The sequence below is a fragment of the Corvus kubaryi genome, unplaced genomic scaffold, assembly GCF_017639235.1.
Source record: "Corvus kubaryi isolate FWS band 111438036 unplaced genomic scaffold, C.kubaryi_AGA036_p1.0 37386, whole genome shotgun sequence".
NCBI classification, from domain to species: Eukaryota; Metazoa; Chordata; class Aves; order Passeriformes; family Corvidae; genus Corvus; species Corvus kubaryi.
In genome coordinates this window covers 3,564,201-3,581,001 of record NW_024581128.1, presented here as the reverse complement: position 1 = coordinate 3,581,001, position 16,801 = coordinate 3,564,201, and the positions used below count along the sequence as shown (strand labels likewise).

Here is a 16,801-nt window from a genome sequence, read left to right as displayed (position 1 = left end):
TAGGCAGCGATATGGGATACACATCATAAGGTCACCCCAAGACATTCACTCCTAAATGTTGAATATAAGCTGTCAGTAGAGAGAAGGCTCTAGAAAATAAATAGCTTTATGTGGTGAGCAGTCTGCAAGCTGCACGTACTTCTTGTAGCAGTGTTTAGCACATACATGAGAGTCAGCCAATACAAGCCCTCCTGATCCCACAGCTAGCTGGAAGACATGGAAGAGCTATGTATTTATCCTATTCTTGAACCTCCACTTGCACAAGTACAAACTTTTATGTCCACTTTTACATAGAACCTTTAGAGGTAAAACCACCCAGATTTTTCCTGCTTCCTGGAGACAAGAAATGCAACCAGTGTAAGGGTTGCACATTAATTCTTGTTTAGAGAAATGTTGATCCTTTTGCATTTCTCTAATTTGGAATAGTACAGTCACCAACATGAGCTATATCTAAATAGCCTCAAAAAGTATTTGTAACCTGGTTTACTTTCCATGCAGAGAGATTTCTGTAACAGAGAGTTCTTCATAAATAGACAGATAATTCAGAGAAGCACTTTGAACTCATGATTTCATGGCTCCTGCGCTCTCTCTTAACTGAGCTCTAAATTTCCCTGTTTCTGTGGCAGGGAGGTGACATCTGTTCGCACACATTTGAAGTATAAAACTCAAATCTTTTAAAGTCTAGACTACCATTAAAAATCCAGCCTTGGTCAAGAGCCATCATACAGTTGTTACATTTATTCTAGTTTGGTGGGGTTTGGTTGGTTGGTTTTGGTTTGGTTTTTTTTTAAATATGAATTTATTTTAAGCATAAAATGTCTCAACTAAATTTTATCCATTTTCAATTTTCCTAGTTTTGCATTTCACTCCCGCCCTGCAGCACTCCACCTCATTTCAGGGATAATCTTACCTGATTTCTTTATCCCCTCTCTCCAGACACAGTAATTATCAGCCCTGAGAAGTCAAGAGGGCAGTCCCTCACAGAAACCTTAAGAATAAGTGATTAAAAAAATTGTATAACGAGCTATTCTAGAAATAATAATTAAATTTCCCCCTGATCCATAAGATCTGGGAGCTGAAAGTTTCTTCTGTCCTGTTAAATAAAAAATGAATTTCTGTTATGGGTTTCTAAATAAAGTGCTCTGACAAATATACTAAAGATTTCTGCTGAAGTGATTTGGGTTGACAGTGCAGCTCATTGCTTCTTATTTTCTTTTCTCATTTCATACCCAGCCAAGATGACAAAAGTATAAAACCTTCAAGTAAGTTTTCTCAAGCACATGGCATTAGCAGACCTTCAACAGAAGTGGTTTAGATAGACATGGAATGTTTTTGGAAAACCCCATTTTCCTGATGCAAGATGAAGTGTCACATTAATGGGGATTGCTGCAGCTTAATAGGAATAAATGCTACATCTGTGATAACCATAACATAACCAATGAATGGCTAAAATGCTGTTCTGCTCCTAATCTGTGACCTACTGTTTAGGCTCCCATCACTCTCAGGGATTTGTTTTCCCCCCAGCTGAATGGAAGAAAACATTTTTCTATTGAAAAGTCTTATTTTATAAAAGTAAAAAATTTGCTCTTTCATTCCTCTTTGGGAGTTTTCAAATTATGAAATCCTTCCTCTGTATCCCTCAGCCAAGGGAACAGAAGTGACATGATGCTGATACATTTTAGAAGGACAAGGCACTCAGAAGGGTGGGTGCTGCCATCACCTGCCAAGTTGCCTCAACGGAAAAACCAAGTCAGTGGGAGAGTTGGAAGCACAGAATAGGAAGAAAGTGCACTGCTGGAGGATCTTGAGCTGGCTGTTAGTCCCTGATTCAGGGTGTCTTTCAGTTCAAAGGCAAAGAAGAAGCTGGAAGGAAGCAGTGGTTTTGAGAAGCTCATCACAGACCCCAAGAAAAGATGGCTATTTTGAGAATAAATTATACCATCACTAAACAAAGGGATTTGTTTTCTAATTTTACACTTAGCTTCACCTTTCAGACAAGCAACTCAGTACTTTATATATCAGTATTTCAAATTACATGGATATTGACTTTCCAGATTGCTGGAAACTCACTGATACGTTCAGCAGCAAGGCTGTTGAGCACCCCTGCAGTGCAGAGAGTTGCTCAATCATTGGCCGCAGCCTCTTGAGAGCCTATCGAGTACAAGCAAATACTGAAATCTGCTAAAATAATGCAACTTTAAGCAAAAATAATTGCTTTAATTGCAAAGTTTGAGATGTCACCTGCAATTCAGTTTCAAGAGTAGAAATCTTTTTAAAACCCTGTACTGGCTTAGCCTTGACAGATTGAAAGTGAAGCCAAGAGTGGGGTTACCCTTTGTACACAGTGTGACATCACTGACTGCAACAGTAACTGTCAGGAAAAGAAGCAAACCCAGCCAGTCAGGTTTCATGTAACTTTTTATTAAAATAGTACTTACAAATAATACATCTTATGAAATTACAGAGTCCAGTTTTAATTCCTGAATTTTACAGCTGAGCGTTAATATTGCCACATATTTACAAATGGTGTAAAACAAGTACATTGAGATCTTTAATACAAAATAAACTTGTTTGATGGAACAAACTATCTTACATATCTATACAGAAAGCAGGGTTTTTTTTCCCAAACAAGAGCAATTAATTAAAACTAACTACGACTCTAAACTAACTACTAACTAAATCTCGAAAACATAGAAATGGCTTCACATTAAACTATTCCAGGAGAAATTGACCTAACGTGTTACTATATATTACTACTATATTGCAGAATATTAATTATATTACTTATATTATATTGTATTATATTATATTACAAACATATTACTGCTACATTACATTATTATTATATAATAACATATATCACAAGATAGATCTATGTGATGGATTGCAGCTGGTTCTGTATTTTAACATTAAACAGTTGCAGCACTGGAAACCCACAATAAAAGTTCTTATTTAAAAATTTCAGTTTCCTTTAGGAACCCAGATGACGACCTCTTTTCTTTGGAGATGTCTCATCATCTTCATCCTCAGGATAACCAAATACTTCAAATAGACCTCTCTGCCCATTAGAAAAAGGTAAAAAAATTAAATTCTCACATTGAAAAAATACACACTGCACATCTGTTTTGCCCCCAAATCTTAGGAGTGGGCAGTAAAATTCTTGCCACACTTTCCTGTAGCTGCTCAGAAGCTAAGATTCAAATAATGCTCAGCTGTAAAAGGCAAAAAAGATTAATCACTTCCTGCATTTTATCTGCTTGAAAACACTTACTAATTCCCTGATGGGGAATAGAATCCAAAAAATGCAATCCCATCTGTATATCACATACACAGGGCACCAGCAGGGCAGGGAAGAAAGCCAAGGAGTAGCAACAATTCAATCATGCAGAAGAGGCAAAATTAACCTGTGCCCACCAGATTAGCAACAGACTCCAGTCCCACCTTATCCTCCTTAAACCTTACCCCAAACTAGTCAGGATTTCACTCGACAGGGATTTGGGTGACTATATCCCTAACTAAGATACCCTGTACAAGGCTATTGCTGACTGTGCTGCATTACACCTGGTGAAGCCCCACGAAGCTGCTCTGCTGTGCTACGTGAGGACATGAGCTTCCATACAAGTTCTCTCCCACCTTGGGGGCTGTCACCACTGTGGTCAGGGTTGTGTAAGTTGGATAGGAGCCATTGGAGCTTGCTGGTGACATTGGAGGTGCCTTCTCTTCACCTTCACTGAACCGCAGATCTTCATCCACCTGTAAGACTACTGCTTCTTTGACAAATGTCTCACCAGGCAATATGACACTGCAAGAGATATAGGACAAGTGATTAAAGCTTTGCCTGATGTTTCAGACTCAGCCAGGTCAGAAATGGCTTCCAAAGCTTTAGAATTAATTAAGCGTGTTGGAGAAGGCAATCCAGCTCCATCCCTGCTTCCATCCTAACCATAAGCTTCACCAATACCCAGGTGATAATGAGGCAGACTGAATCCTAATTTAAAAGGACAGAGCAAGATTCTGCTCTTCATAAGCTGAACAGAACATTTGATCTACTGACCACATCAGCTCTACTCAAAGAAAGGTAGATGGGTATTTGCTCTAACCCAAGAAGTTTTCAGCAAGAATGAAACCAAACCCCAATCCCAGACACCTGCTTCTGCTGCTCTCTGGGAAATTAAAAACCAACCAGCAGACCTGCAGAATGGCAGTCACTGGCAGCCTCATAAGACAGAAACTGGGCCATACCAGCTCAGTTTCTCATTTTGCTGGTCTTTTTCGTGCTCATATTTTGTCTTCAGTCCCTGGAATGTATGAATGTATTTGACAGATTCCAGTGCATCAGAGAAGTTCTCAACTACATGTGCAATAAGGAACTGAATGTCTTCCTGAATAAGAACAAATCAGGGTTTCAGTCTCAAATGTTCACATGCAGAAAATCAGAAAGCTTTTAACTTTATTTTGGAAAGTAACTGATTCCTTGTCCAGAGCCAAAATATTCTTGTCAAGAACAGATGGGAAGCAATCAGATTTATTCTTAGAAAAGAGCTGAGATCTAGAAAGAATTATTAAACTTCCCTTAGAAAGGGACAATAGACTCAGCAACATCCCAGTTCTGTTTGTGACCCTTCCACTAAAACAGGGTGTTTGCTATCTTGGAAATCTGCCTTTTGTCTCTTTCCCTGCGAGGTCATGGACGTGTTAGTGCTGAGGCTGTTGCTGAACTTACCATTTGGATTGAATTCAAACAGCTCCGTCAAGGCAGACTTGAGCAGGTTGCACCTATTCCTGTTATCCAACACAGCATTTACAACTGGTTCAAACAGGTTTCCCAGAGTGATGTAACGGTTATAAAGTTCATCTTTCAGGCCAATTATCCTCCTCATAAAGTGAAGAGCACCTGTGTGAAGAAAGACATTCAAGCATTCAACAACCACATGCCAGGGCTCTCATCTTCTTGTGGAAGAATTGAAAAACCTGGTGTTAGTGTTATCCTGAGAGGAAGATGCACCCCCAAAGTGCAGAAGCAGCATTTGTTGACAGGTCACCTTTCTTTCCTTCTTGGACTTTCCTGGGTATTTGAAGGTCATCAGGAGCCATGGATTTCTTTCTCAAGTCCAGCAGCAATACACTTCCAGCATGCATGGAGTAAAACTATTAACTCTGTCCTATGCTTTTTCCCTTGTTCCCCTCCCAGAACCAGCCCTGAGTCCTTAAAGATCCTGGCTGACAGAATTTCATTCACTCTCCATAAGAAGAACCAGATTTAGGACATTATTAAGAAAGGACACAATTTCCAGTGAAATGAGGCAAGAAATCTGATTACAAAGGATCCTGTCATGAAGACTTGAAAGAATCCCTTTAGACTTCCAAAGAGACAACAATCCTCCTCCCACCAGAAACTGCATTGGTCTGTGCTTACAGACAGCTGCTACCTCTTTTTTTTACTGTAGCCAGTAAAACACAGCAAATGAACAGGAATTCTGAGTTCAGCTGTACATTGGTACTGGTACACCTTCCACACAGGACAGGCAAAGCCTTGAAGAAGGAAATCACAGCATCTCCATACTCACACAAGGCCAGAAATTTGTGTTTGGATTTCATCAAGACCAGTGTTCTTCTTAGCAGATCTTTGTTGATAATGTAAATCTTCATGTGATACTTGTGCCATTCCACACAAAAAGACAGCAGCTCCAAAACTGAGGCAAGTATTTCTGCTGTTTGATAATTATCTACAAGAAAAATTAATGCCTTAAGTTGTACAAAAAAATAAATAATGTACTGTCAGTGCACACTAAGTTGCTGTTGCAGTTCCTGACATATTTTTAGTGAATTTTTGTTTTACTGAATTGCTTTGGGAATTAGGACATTGGGTCAGAAAAAACAACAAACACAACTGTGGCTTTACAGTAAATATTCTTTAAAATTAGACTAGTAAAACTACAACATGATTCTCAATATACATGAAGGAAGTGCATCTTTACAAAGTACACTATCAAGATGCATCAGCATTCACAGCTCCAAGAAATGAAAACTGCCCACAGAATCCCTGTTGGAACAGCAGCTTGCAGCAAGTATATTCCCAGCACGCATCAGAAGTCTATTGCTGTTACCAGGATTGTAAGGCCCTTCAAAGGAAAAAAAATTAAAATTGTCATTACCTATTTCATACCATTCTTCTGATGTATCAGCCAGAAGCAGCGCAGTAAGAACATGAATGTAATGATCGTCGAAGATCTCGAGAAATTCAAATATTTCTAAATTCTAAAACAAAAATAACTTCATTAAACACTGGCATTTACATATAACCTTCTAAATAAAAAAGAGTAGTAACAGAAGAAACAGCCTACAAAGAATTCTACTGAGTTCTTTGGGCCTGCAGCACTGTCTTCACACAAGATCAATTTCTTTATTTCGGAAAAAATTTGTGAGACATCCAACCCACCTAGCTATCATTAAAGGAATCCCCAGCATGGATGCAAATATATACTGGAAAAAACATCAATGACTCAAAGTGCTTGACAAAGTGTCCTTAAACCATTCTGAAATGCAGTTACTTTTGCCCAGAACAACCTGCAAACCATTTTACAGGTATTCTGGTATATTACAATGTATTAAAATCTTCCAGGATTTATCATCCAGATAGAGTGAGCTATGGTCAGACAGTGCTATGGCACTGACACATGGGACTGCATGGTTTAATACCTGCACGATGCCCCAGACATATACCTTTCATTAGCAAAACTAGCTTATATTTTGCTTCTTTAAAGTCGCTATCAGAGCACACTCCACTCAATAAAAACACCCTCTAATTTTTTATCCTCTGCCCACAATAATAGCAATAGAGAGTATCAGGCTTTTAAGTTTTCCAAGACAGTATCATGTCTTCTGCCATTCATATTCTCTTACACTAGCTGTGGACAGCATTTTCTCTGGATTGATCAGAGCACACAAAATCTCCATTAACTGATTATCTCCTCCAAATTCAGGGTCGGGACTACAGATCATCTGCTTAATGACCTCAATGATGAGTTGGGTATCCTGCAAAAAAAAAACCCAAACAAAGAAAACACAAAATAATTGCTCGTAAGAATGGAAAGACTTCCCCACTTTCTGCAAATTTTAAAAATAAAAATTAAAACAAAACACAGAAATTGAGACTTTATTTGGCTGGTTACTTTCCTGTTTGCTCTAAAACTGGTATATTCAATAAACTCCAAACCACTTTTATTTACATTCTCACTCTGATGGGCCTCTTGCATTACAAATTCTTGGACCATGGCTGGACTAAATTCTACTAGATAAGACAATATATCTGTAGTGGCAGATCTAACTTGCAGATCATCCATTCCCTCACAAAAAAAAAGGAGATTATTTTGTTAAAGTAAATCAAGTTTGGTATTTATTATCACGTTAAGCTGCAAATAAGAGGCGAAGACTGGAGAATGTTTCATTGCAAAAATTTTCATGAGAAACACAATAATATGGTTACAGAAAAACAACAAGGAACCAGGGAAATCCTGTCCCTACTATTTTCCTCCTTTAGAAAAGACACAAGGCTCTCTGTGAATGTGAGAGCCCTAACTTAGGCTGGAAACATTCACAACATCCTACTTGCTTGAATATCTAAGACTTTATTGATATTCTATACCTGCTATCCACAATTTATTAATTTTGTACTAAAGGACCAACTGTACAAATCAAGGTGTACAATAGTTTCTGTGCCCATTTACAGGCAACAAGAATTCAGACCTTTCCTTAAAGGTTGTGATTTTCTTGGATAAAAAACCAAAAATCAAGCTGCCACATGAAAAAATCTCTTTTACCTTTTGACTACCTTGTCACAAGGACTTCACTGCCCTCAGACTTCTGCATCACGAAAAGTAAAAATAGTAAGAGCAGTCAAGGCAGGCTGCTCCAGAGTAGAACTGTGGGCAGTTTCTGGATTCTGAGCATTACCAGAAACTTCCACTCTCAGCAGAGCAAAGCTCTCCAATCAGATTTACACAAAGCAGATTTTCTATCTGCTCAGCAGATAGAAAAAAAAAAGGCTATATGGCTGTGGGCTTTTCTAGTTTTATTAAAACCAGTTCTAAGTTTTCACTTACCATTAACATTTCAAGAGTTGGAAGAATTCCCAACTTTGCCAAAGTTTGAAGCAATTCATCTCTTTCGTCAGGTAACGTGAAAGAAAAGGCACAGAATTCCTTGAAAAACCTTATCTGGTGCACGGGGGAAAAAACCATTTTGTACATATGAGTCAGAAAACTCTCTGAAAGGAGGGAACAGTTACAATTTGTACCAGGGTGTGTCCTGGCTGATTCTCCAGAAGTACTTCTAAGACTGCAGAACTCTCAGAACAGTTTCACTTTCTACTCCATCCCTCTTATTTAAAGCCTTTGAGGAACCACTAAGACTACTGACTTACCAATTCACATCTTTGCTTGCCAGCTGTAGCTTCATTTGTTAATTGTGCAAAAACTTCAGGCAAAAATTCCTCATCTTTCTGTGGAGCACACAAAAAGAACGCAAATTACACAGTGCCTCTGGAAAGTGAAAACATGATCTTTCTAGGATCCCACATTGCACAAAGTCAAACTTTCTACACTTCCATTATTTTTATCACAAGGAAGGTAAATGCTAGAGTACACTTCCAGCAGGATCATTTCCAGTCTTTCAGCACTCCTTTTGTGCAGGCGAAATAGCTCCAGGACACCAGAGCCACAGGTGAAGTTAGACACAGGGGATGATCCCTAAAGCTGATCCCTAAATTCGTCTCTACGGAGTGTGACATTTCCTTTCTTTCTCTGCCTGCCACCCCTATGCTTTGCAGTTCTGCCCATCCCACGGACTCCCTGTGGGATTTGCCACACCCACATCCACATCAAAAGGAGAGAAAAGGACAGTGCTAATTTGTTTCAGACTCCCTCGCTGCACTTTGCACTTCTTCCAGGGAAGCAACTGGTACACTTCTGACGTAAAAAGTGCTAACCAAGAGAAAACTTTGACCCTACTGTACCTGCACTGTTCATACTACACTGTGAACATCCCGTGGGGATCAGTTTCCCTCTTTTGGATCTGCAGCATTGCAAAGCATCTTTTCAGTCCACCTCTGCAAGGGGACAGGGTACAAGTTGGCTGCAGCCACATTCTCCTGAATCTTACTCACAGAAAAACCAGCTCTCCCACATGCAGGCACTCTGCTTTGCCAAGATGGGAAACTTTTGTGACTATTATTTGCTTTTCAGATTCACATCGCCTACTGCTATGGGATATTTAAGGATATATAGGACAACACTGCACTTCTTGTAAAGCATTTCATGCTTCAGACTCCAAAAAACCTAGGAACATCATCATCTCTCAAGTGTTTTGGCACTTTCTGCCATCTCTCTCCACCCATTTCTCTGCACCCCTTTACTTGGAAAACAGTGTAATAAATGTCCCTGAAACAAAATACCAGAAGATGCATGTTCCTTAAATACTTCTACAAAACTAGCTCCAAAGGTTTGCTTGGCAATCAAAGAGAAGGACTTTATCTTGTTACAGCCCATAAAAAGTATTAAGATACTCACCTGAAATTTATCATTTCAAAAATACAAAATCCAAGGGATCAGAAAGAAGGGAGAGCATTCAAAACATTGTGCAAATGAAAGTGCTTGTGATTAACTTATACAGTGTTCACTAGCTGTAAATCATTTCCAAACTACAGCCAGAGGGATCTCTACAGATCCCATCTAAGCCACATTAAAAAACACTTACCTGCAACCCGTGTAAAATCTCCTCTTTGCTGGAGCTGATGAAGGAATTGAGGGTAGAAAGAAAACCCTCTTCAAAATCGGATGGATTAGGCAAGATGATGGCCTGAATGTACTGTGCCCTGGATGTCTGGCAGATTTTTTGCCTGAGTCCAGGCAAAATCCAGTCTCTGACAGGAATAACCTCCTGAAGCTTCGCTGTTTTGGTCAAGAATTCCCTGTGCCATCCTGGCTGAGCCAAACATGGATCATACTCAAGGCATCGACAACACCCAGAATACACTGGTCAGAAAACATCAACTCAAACAGAATGGCTTTGTCCAGGTACAAAATTCCTCTCACAATGTCAAACAGAAGATGCAAGCCTTCAGTGTTCTTTGCATTCTCACAGACTTGGAAAAGCTGTAGGAGCTTTGGAATATAGTCTCCATTCCTCAAGGCCAGCGCTAGCTTTTCCTTATGGACACGTGAGAGGTGAACAGAGGTCACTAAGTCTGCAATCTCTCCAAGTCTATGGAGTTCACAGGTAGGAAGGTCCATCAAATGACTAATTCTACCCATTTCTTTAGGTGTCCCTCTTCTGACTCAAGAAGATCCTGGGTGACTTCTGCAGAATGACACCAATATCCAAAGGGGGCAAGAGGGAAGCAAGACAGCAGCCCACTCTGCACTGTCCTTCTGCTGCTCTGCCCCTCCAACTGCCTCAGGTGTTCTTCAGTCATTATGATGTCACCTGGATCAGAGCATTCTGATTGGTCTGTCCTTCTAACTCCCGGACTCCAGAATGCTGGGCTCATGACTGTCAAAGGTCATGGTAAATGACCAATGGCTGTTGTTTGTTGTTGACCTTTTAGAACTTCTAGAAACCCTTCCAGTACCTGCTAGAGGCCTATAAGAAGGCTGGAGAGGGCCTCTTCCCAAGGGCAGGAAGGGAAGAGGGAAAATGGCCTTAAGCTGTTTTTATTAGATATTAGGAAGAAATGCTGGACTATAAGAGTTTTGAGTCACTGGCATAGGTTGCCCAGAGAGGTTGTGGCTGCCCCATCCCTGGAAGTGTTGAAGGCCAGGCTGGATAGGGCTTTGAGCCACCTGGTCTAGTGGAAGGTATCCCTGCCTATGGCAGGGGCATTGGAACCAGATGAGCTTTTAGGTCCCTTCCAAACCTAACTATGATCAAACTGTCATCATGGAAACATGCTGGGACACTTCCCCAACTGGAGCACTGCAGCTGAGGGCTATTGGCTTTTCAGAAGTGAGAGGCTAGGAAGGGGGGAAAGGTTAAGGAAACTTCCCTGTCCAACCACCCAAGAGCCACTCTGGAGTCACTCTCACATCACCTGATGTGGGACCAAAGGCCTTCAAAGCTATACCCTCCACACTCACACAGTCAGACCAGGTTTCCTTACCAGCTTAACCCTGGGTTTCCCATAGCAGAGTCACGGATGTCCAGATCCTCAGAATAGTTTAATCATGGTGCAGTAACTAAATAACAAAATAACACCTCAAGCTGGTTCCTCTGAGGAGGGACCTGGAATAAAGGAACCACTTGCACTTTTATCCCCTCACAGTCTTAAGGTCATGAAAGTCTGGGGGTCATCACCTCCTGCTGTGTCTCTGAGTGTCCAGTCTCCTGGCTGCCCCACAGGTCCCTGTGCCCTTTGTAATGCAAAGGGTAGTTCATGGCCTTTTGCCGTGCACTTGGGCTCCTGCCCCACCAGAGCTCAACCTGCATCTTGTACTGCAGCTGCATCCTGAATTATCTGCACTGAATATATTCTTTAACATCTACCTCACCAACATCTGCAGGGAAAGTAATACAGCTGGCTGCAAGCAACCAAGGGCACTCCTGGAGCATGTAGAGGACAACTTCCTGATCCAGGTATTAGACAAGCCATCCAGAAGTAAGGTATTCCTGGACCTGGTGCTCACCAATGCAGAGGAGCTCATTAAAGGAGTTCAGATTGGAGGCAGCGTGGGCTGTAGTGAACAAGCCCTTAGGTGGGTTTGTGATGTCGAGGAGCGTGAGCCTGGTGAGGAGAAAAGTCAGGACCCTGAACTTTTCCAGAGCAAACTTCCAACTGTTTTTATGTATTTGGTGAATGAAGAGGCTGAGCAGAGCTGGCAGCTCTTTAAAGGCACTTTTCTTAGAGCACAAGAGCTCAGTATCCCACTGTGCAGGAAATGGAGCAAGGCAGAATGGAACCTGGCATGGCTGAGAAAGGATGTGCTCCTCAAACTTAGGAGGAAGAAAAATGCACAGCCAGGGGAAGCAGGGACAGGTGACCCAGGGAGAGTAAAGGGATACAGTTTGAAAGTGTAGGAATGGGGACAGGAAAAGTAAGGCAAAGCTGGAACAGGACTTGGCAAGGGATGTGAAGAGTAACAAGAAAGGATCCTCTAAGTACATAGGTCAGAAAAAAAAGGCCAAGGAGGGTATACCCCTGATAAGCAAGAAGGATGAACCAGTAGCGACTGATATGGAGAAGGCTGACAGACGCAATGAGTTCTTTGCCTCAGTCTTCACTGGCAGTCAGGCTTCCTGCACCTCTCAAGTCCCTCATCCTCTGTGGGGGTGTGCAGGGAGTAATACCCACTGTATGTGAAGAACAGGCTCAGAACCACTTGATGAAGCTGCATAGCCTGGGGCAGGGATAGGATGACATACATCTCAGGACAAATTTGAGAAGTGGGCCCACAAGAACCTCTTCAAGTTCAACAAATCCAAGGGCAAGGTGCTGCACTTGGGTCAGGGCAATCCCAGGCATGGGTACAGACTGAGAGGAGGCACTAGGAGCAGCCCTGTGGGGAAGGATTTGGGGCAGGAACCAGCAGTGTGCACTGACAGTCCAGAAGGCCATCCCTTTCTTGGGCTGCATCAAAAGAAATATGGCCAATAGGTTGAGGAAGGTGATTCTTCCTCTCTTCTCCACTCTGGTGAGATGCCACCTGAAGTGCTGCATCCAGCTCTGGGGTCCTCAACACAAGAAAAACATGGACCTGTTAGAGAGGGTCTGGATGATGAGAGGGCTGGAGAACCTTTCCTATGAAAACAGTCTGAGAGAGCTGGAGTTGTCCAGACTGGAGAAGAGAAGGATCTGGGGAGACCTCATTGTGGTCTTTGAGTACCTTGAAGGTGCTTATGAAAAGGAGGGAGAGGGATTTTTTGTACAGGCACACAGGGACAGGACAGGGGCCAGTGGTTCTAAACTGAAAGAGGGCAGGTTTAGACTAGATGTTAGGAATGAATTCATTAGTGCCAGGGTGGAGAAGTACTGAACACATTTCCCAGAGAGGTTGTGGCTGCCCCATCCCTGAAAGTGTTGAAGGCCAGGCTGGATGGGACCCTGAGCAACCATGTCTATTGAGAAGCATCCCTGCCCATGGCAGAGAGGTTGGAATTGTATAATCTTTAAGTCCCTTCCCATGCAAACCATTCTATGATCCTATAATTTGGACAAGATATAAAAACAGTAATAACTGTATCACGGCTCTTACCCTTATCATGTTGGCTTGGTAATAGCAGCTGGTTTTATCTTTTCAGTAAATGCAAAAAATAATTCATGTTTGTGCAACACTGTTGCAATTATTAAAGGATCAGGGGCATGGATCATTGATAGAATTATGGGATCAATAAAAGAACTGTAGCAATAGGCCTGTTAGCAAAAGGCCTGTGTGTGAGAAAAACTCTCCATGAGAAAAATCCCTGTGAGAAAGGCCTGGGAAACAAAGAGGGAGTTTGAAGATTTGCAGCTGTTCAGATAAGACCCAGAGAAGGGGAGGTAAACTCTGAATTCTTTTTATCGTAACATAACTGTAGAAGCTTGCCAATGCAAGTCCAATTATGTAGAAGTAGAAATGCGCTTTGATAAGTTTTAAGCGACTTAAGAGTTAACGAGCTGGTATACTGTATAAGTGCCTCTGGATTGCTAATAAATGGAGTTTGCTCTTATCAACCACATTGGTTTTGGACTGCAATTTTCTCCCCCCACCGGAGCCGCTGGGCCTCTTTTTACAATTCCAACACAACACCTTAGAAATTTCAAATTACATTCTAAGTATTCTTTAAGAATAAAAGTTAATTTAAAGCTGCCACATGTCCCTTCATACCACACTCACTAGGGGCCACACTGGCCCTTCCAGCAATAGGACACATGCTACTATATAGGGAGACATCAGTGGCAATGAACAATCCCACCAGCCCATTAGGCCTGGAAAGCCTTTTGAAATCAGATGGCAATGAACAGGTCCAGTGTTTCACAATTAATGGTGTGTCCCAGCTTCTTCTACCCATGGTGATGTCTTAAAGAGCCTAGTAATGAAACAACAGACACTTTTGAGATTATATTAGTATAGGAGGTAATGTAAAGGTTGGTGTTTATTGGAGGCCTCCAGGGGCAGATATGGAAAATGTCCACAGAATGCCAACCCCCTCTCCCTCCCCCCTACCCCCCCTGGGGTGAATACAGTTTTCTAAGTTTAGCAAATCAGTATAATTGACAAAAATCACCAATTAGAGACATAAGTGGTCAGGCAAGTTCCCCTGGTTCAACTCTCCTCTGAATCCCACCCCACCCCCTTTTAGGGACTAAACGTTCTTGATGAAAATGTGTCTCAAAGAGCTGGTTTTGATCTTGGTTCCTAGGGAGAACCAAGATAGGATAGGGGCCTTGTACCCCCTGGGGCTTGGAGCTCTTCAATACATTTTGTCTTTCTGCCTAGGGAAAAAGGAAGGGAAAAGTACTGGGACTACAAATATACTAATAGGCTACAAATACATGTGTAAAGAATACAGAAAATATATAAAAGAAAAAAGGCAAAAATCAATTCGGCATCAAAGGAAAACTGCATCTGAAATAGACATGGAATGAGTCCCATGGAAAACAACACAGAAAATTTTGTGGATGCCTTTGGAAAACAGGAGACCATGCACAGGCACAAGTTGTGATACTTTTGCTGATCAGAATCTTTTTAATAGGGAGTTTTTACTGTAAGATGTTGATTTATTTTTAGCAAAATAATCATGGTAGAAGTCAGTTTTGAGGAATTTCTTGTTTGAGCTTTAAGCTATGAAGCTTCTCTTAATAGTTGTGATACTCTGCTTTCTTTTGCCTTTGAAAACACATTTTTAAAAAAAAAGAAAGTAAGTATTATAAATGAGAGAGATTAGAATTAAAATGTTTTGAGCGTAGTCATGTATTTTTAATTTTAATTCTATGAAAATGCTCAGCTCTGGATTTTTACCTCAATTAAAACATCATAAAACCAAGAAAAATGTTTCTACTTACTCTATTAAAAATATGCAAAAATACTTCGTGGAATATGAATTGAAGGGTATTTGGTCTCCAAAGAACCAGAGATCTGTCTTTCCATTTATGTGGGGGGTGGGGGGGGGAAGTGATGAAAGCATTTAATGAAAAACATCAATTTGAAATGGAAAAGAAAGGACTTTTAAGAAGACTGTCTAAAGCTTCCAGATATTAGCTATGAAGTGACAATTTTGAAACTCAGTATTAGGTTAGCTAGAAATAATTCCCACATTTCAAAATGCTGGTTTTATGAAGATCAGCTCAGCTCCATTCACAGAGGTGGTAGTGTGCAGGCAGCTGCTCTCACAAGATTATGGATGATTTACTACCTTTCAGTGATCCACAGAGGAATATGATTTGCAAGTGTGACAAAGACTTTTCCCACTACACTGTTAATCTGACTCTGGGTAACTCCTCTGTGCAGCACTGCAGACCTGAGGACATTCCCAGGTTGGTGCATCCATGCAGACTGTGACATAGTTCTCCATACATTGCATGGGCAAAAAAAATCACGCTGCAACATTACAACATCTTCTTTAGCCTCAAAATTCTGGTGTCTGCTGAAGACCAGCACCAGCTCTAAGAGCCAGAGGCAGGACTTGGGGCACAGAAAGTTTCCAGCTAGTGCTGGCAGATGCTTTGCTCACCATCTCCTTTAGTGGTTAAAGATGGATTCAGCTGGGACTGTTGGGGCATGGGGTGTAAGGTACAATTTTTGTTGTTTGGTTTATAATGGGTTTACTTATTTCTTGAGTTTTCATTAAAAACCTAGGCATGTTTCACATTATCGCAGTTGGCTGTTCAGAGTGTATCAGCCCTGCCAAGATATTCAGGGTATCCTTCAGTGTGAACCTGATCGATATGTCATTGGGATACCCTTGGCGATTAAGGAGCTCAGACGGCCTTGTCAAGACCAGAAGCACACCCTGAATCCTGCTGATTGTCAGTGCATTCTGGGACTTCTAAATGGCTTTGCTGTTTTTTAAATCAATTAAGTGCCTGAGGAACCTATATACTTTGGAAAACAATAAATAAGTATGAAGGATTTAGACTAGAGGCATGCCCAGATGCCCAGGCATTGGCAAAGGCAGTTTCCAACAAGGAACAGCCTGGTCATTACCTCCATAGCTCCATGCTGTCTTGGGGTGATTTTATGATGATACTCTATTCCCTAATCGTCTGCTCTATGTCCAGAAATGGTTGCTGTAGCTTTAAGGTGGGGCTGGGGAAGGGGGAGCCTGGGGGCTCTGGTACCTCACTCTCGCCCCTAGTTCCCTGCTGATGGGCATTACTTTGTTGCTCAGTTTTTGTTAGCTCTGGCAAGAAGGTTTTTTTCCTTTCCCTGGCCTTGGAGGCTTCAACAGCAATCCTTCAGCAGTTTTTTTTTCTCCTGAACTGTTTGGTTTGGTTTTGGTCTGAGGTCAGAGTTGACGGAAGAAGCAGGGGACTGGCAGGGAGCCAAGGAGCCCCTCCATCCTGGCCGTGGACCTCAGAAAAGCTGAACCCACAAGAGCAAGGACACCAAATCCACCAGCTTCATCTGCTGTGAGGAGGAGACCAACATCAGAAATTCACTAGGTTTCCATCTGTTTTTTTTCCCTGAGCTGCTGTGTGAACCTTTTCGTTTTTTCTTCCCTGAGACAGAAGCCAGGCACCATTTTCTTCCTCCCTGCCACATGGTCAGCCGTTGTTTTTCTCTTTCCCTGGCATTTTGTTTTTTTTTTTTGTTCCGGTGAGTGTGTGTGT

General features: G+C 41.6%; 1 protein-coding gene across 1 annotated transcript; it reads right to left on the bottom strand.

Moving 5' to 3' along the window:
- Positions 1-2,971: 2,971 nt before the first annotated feature.
- Positions 2,972-10,310, bottom strand: LOC121668673 (serine/threonine-protein phosphatase 4 regulatory subunit 3B-like). The gene is given in 12 exon segments (XM_042036658.1): positions 2,972-3,058; positions 3,634-3,802; positions 4,243-4,378; positions 4,724-4,894; positions 5,568-5,726; positions 6,156-6,258; positions 6,904-7,035; positions 7,173-7,346; positions 8,103-8,216; positions 8,423-8,500; positions 9,754-10,013; positions 10,016-10,310. Coding segments are annotated over 12 exon segments (1,878 nt in total).
- Between the last annotated feature and the right edge of the window lie 6,491 nt (positions 10,311-16,801).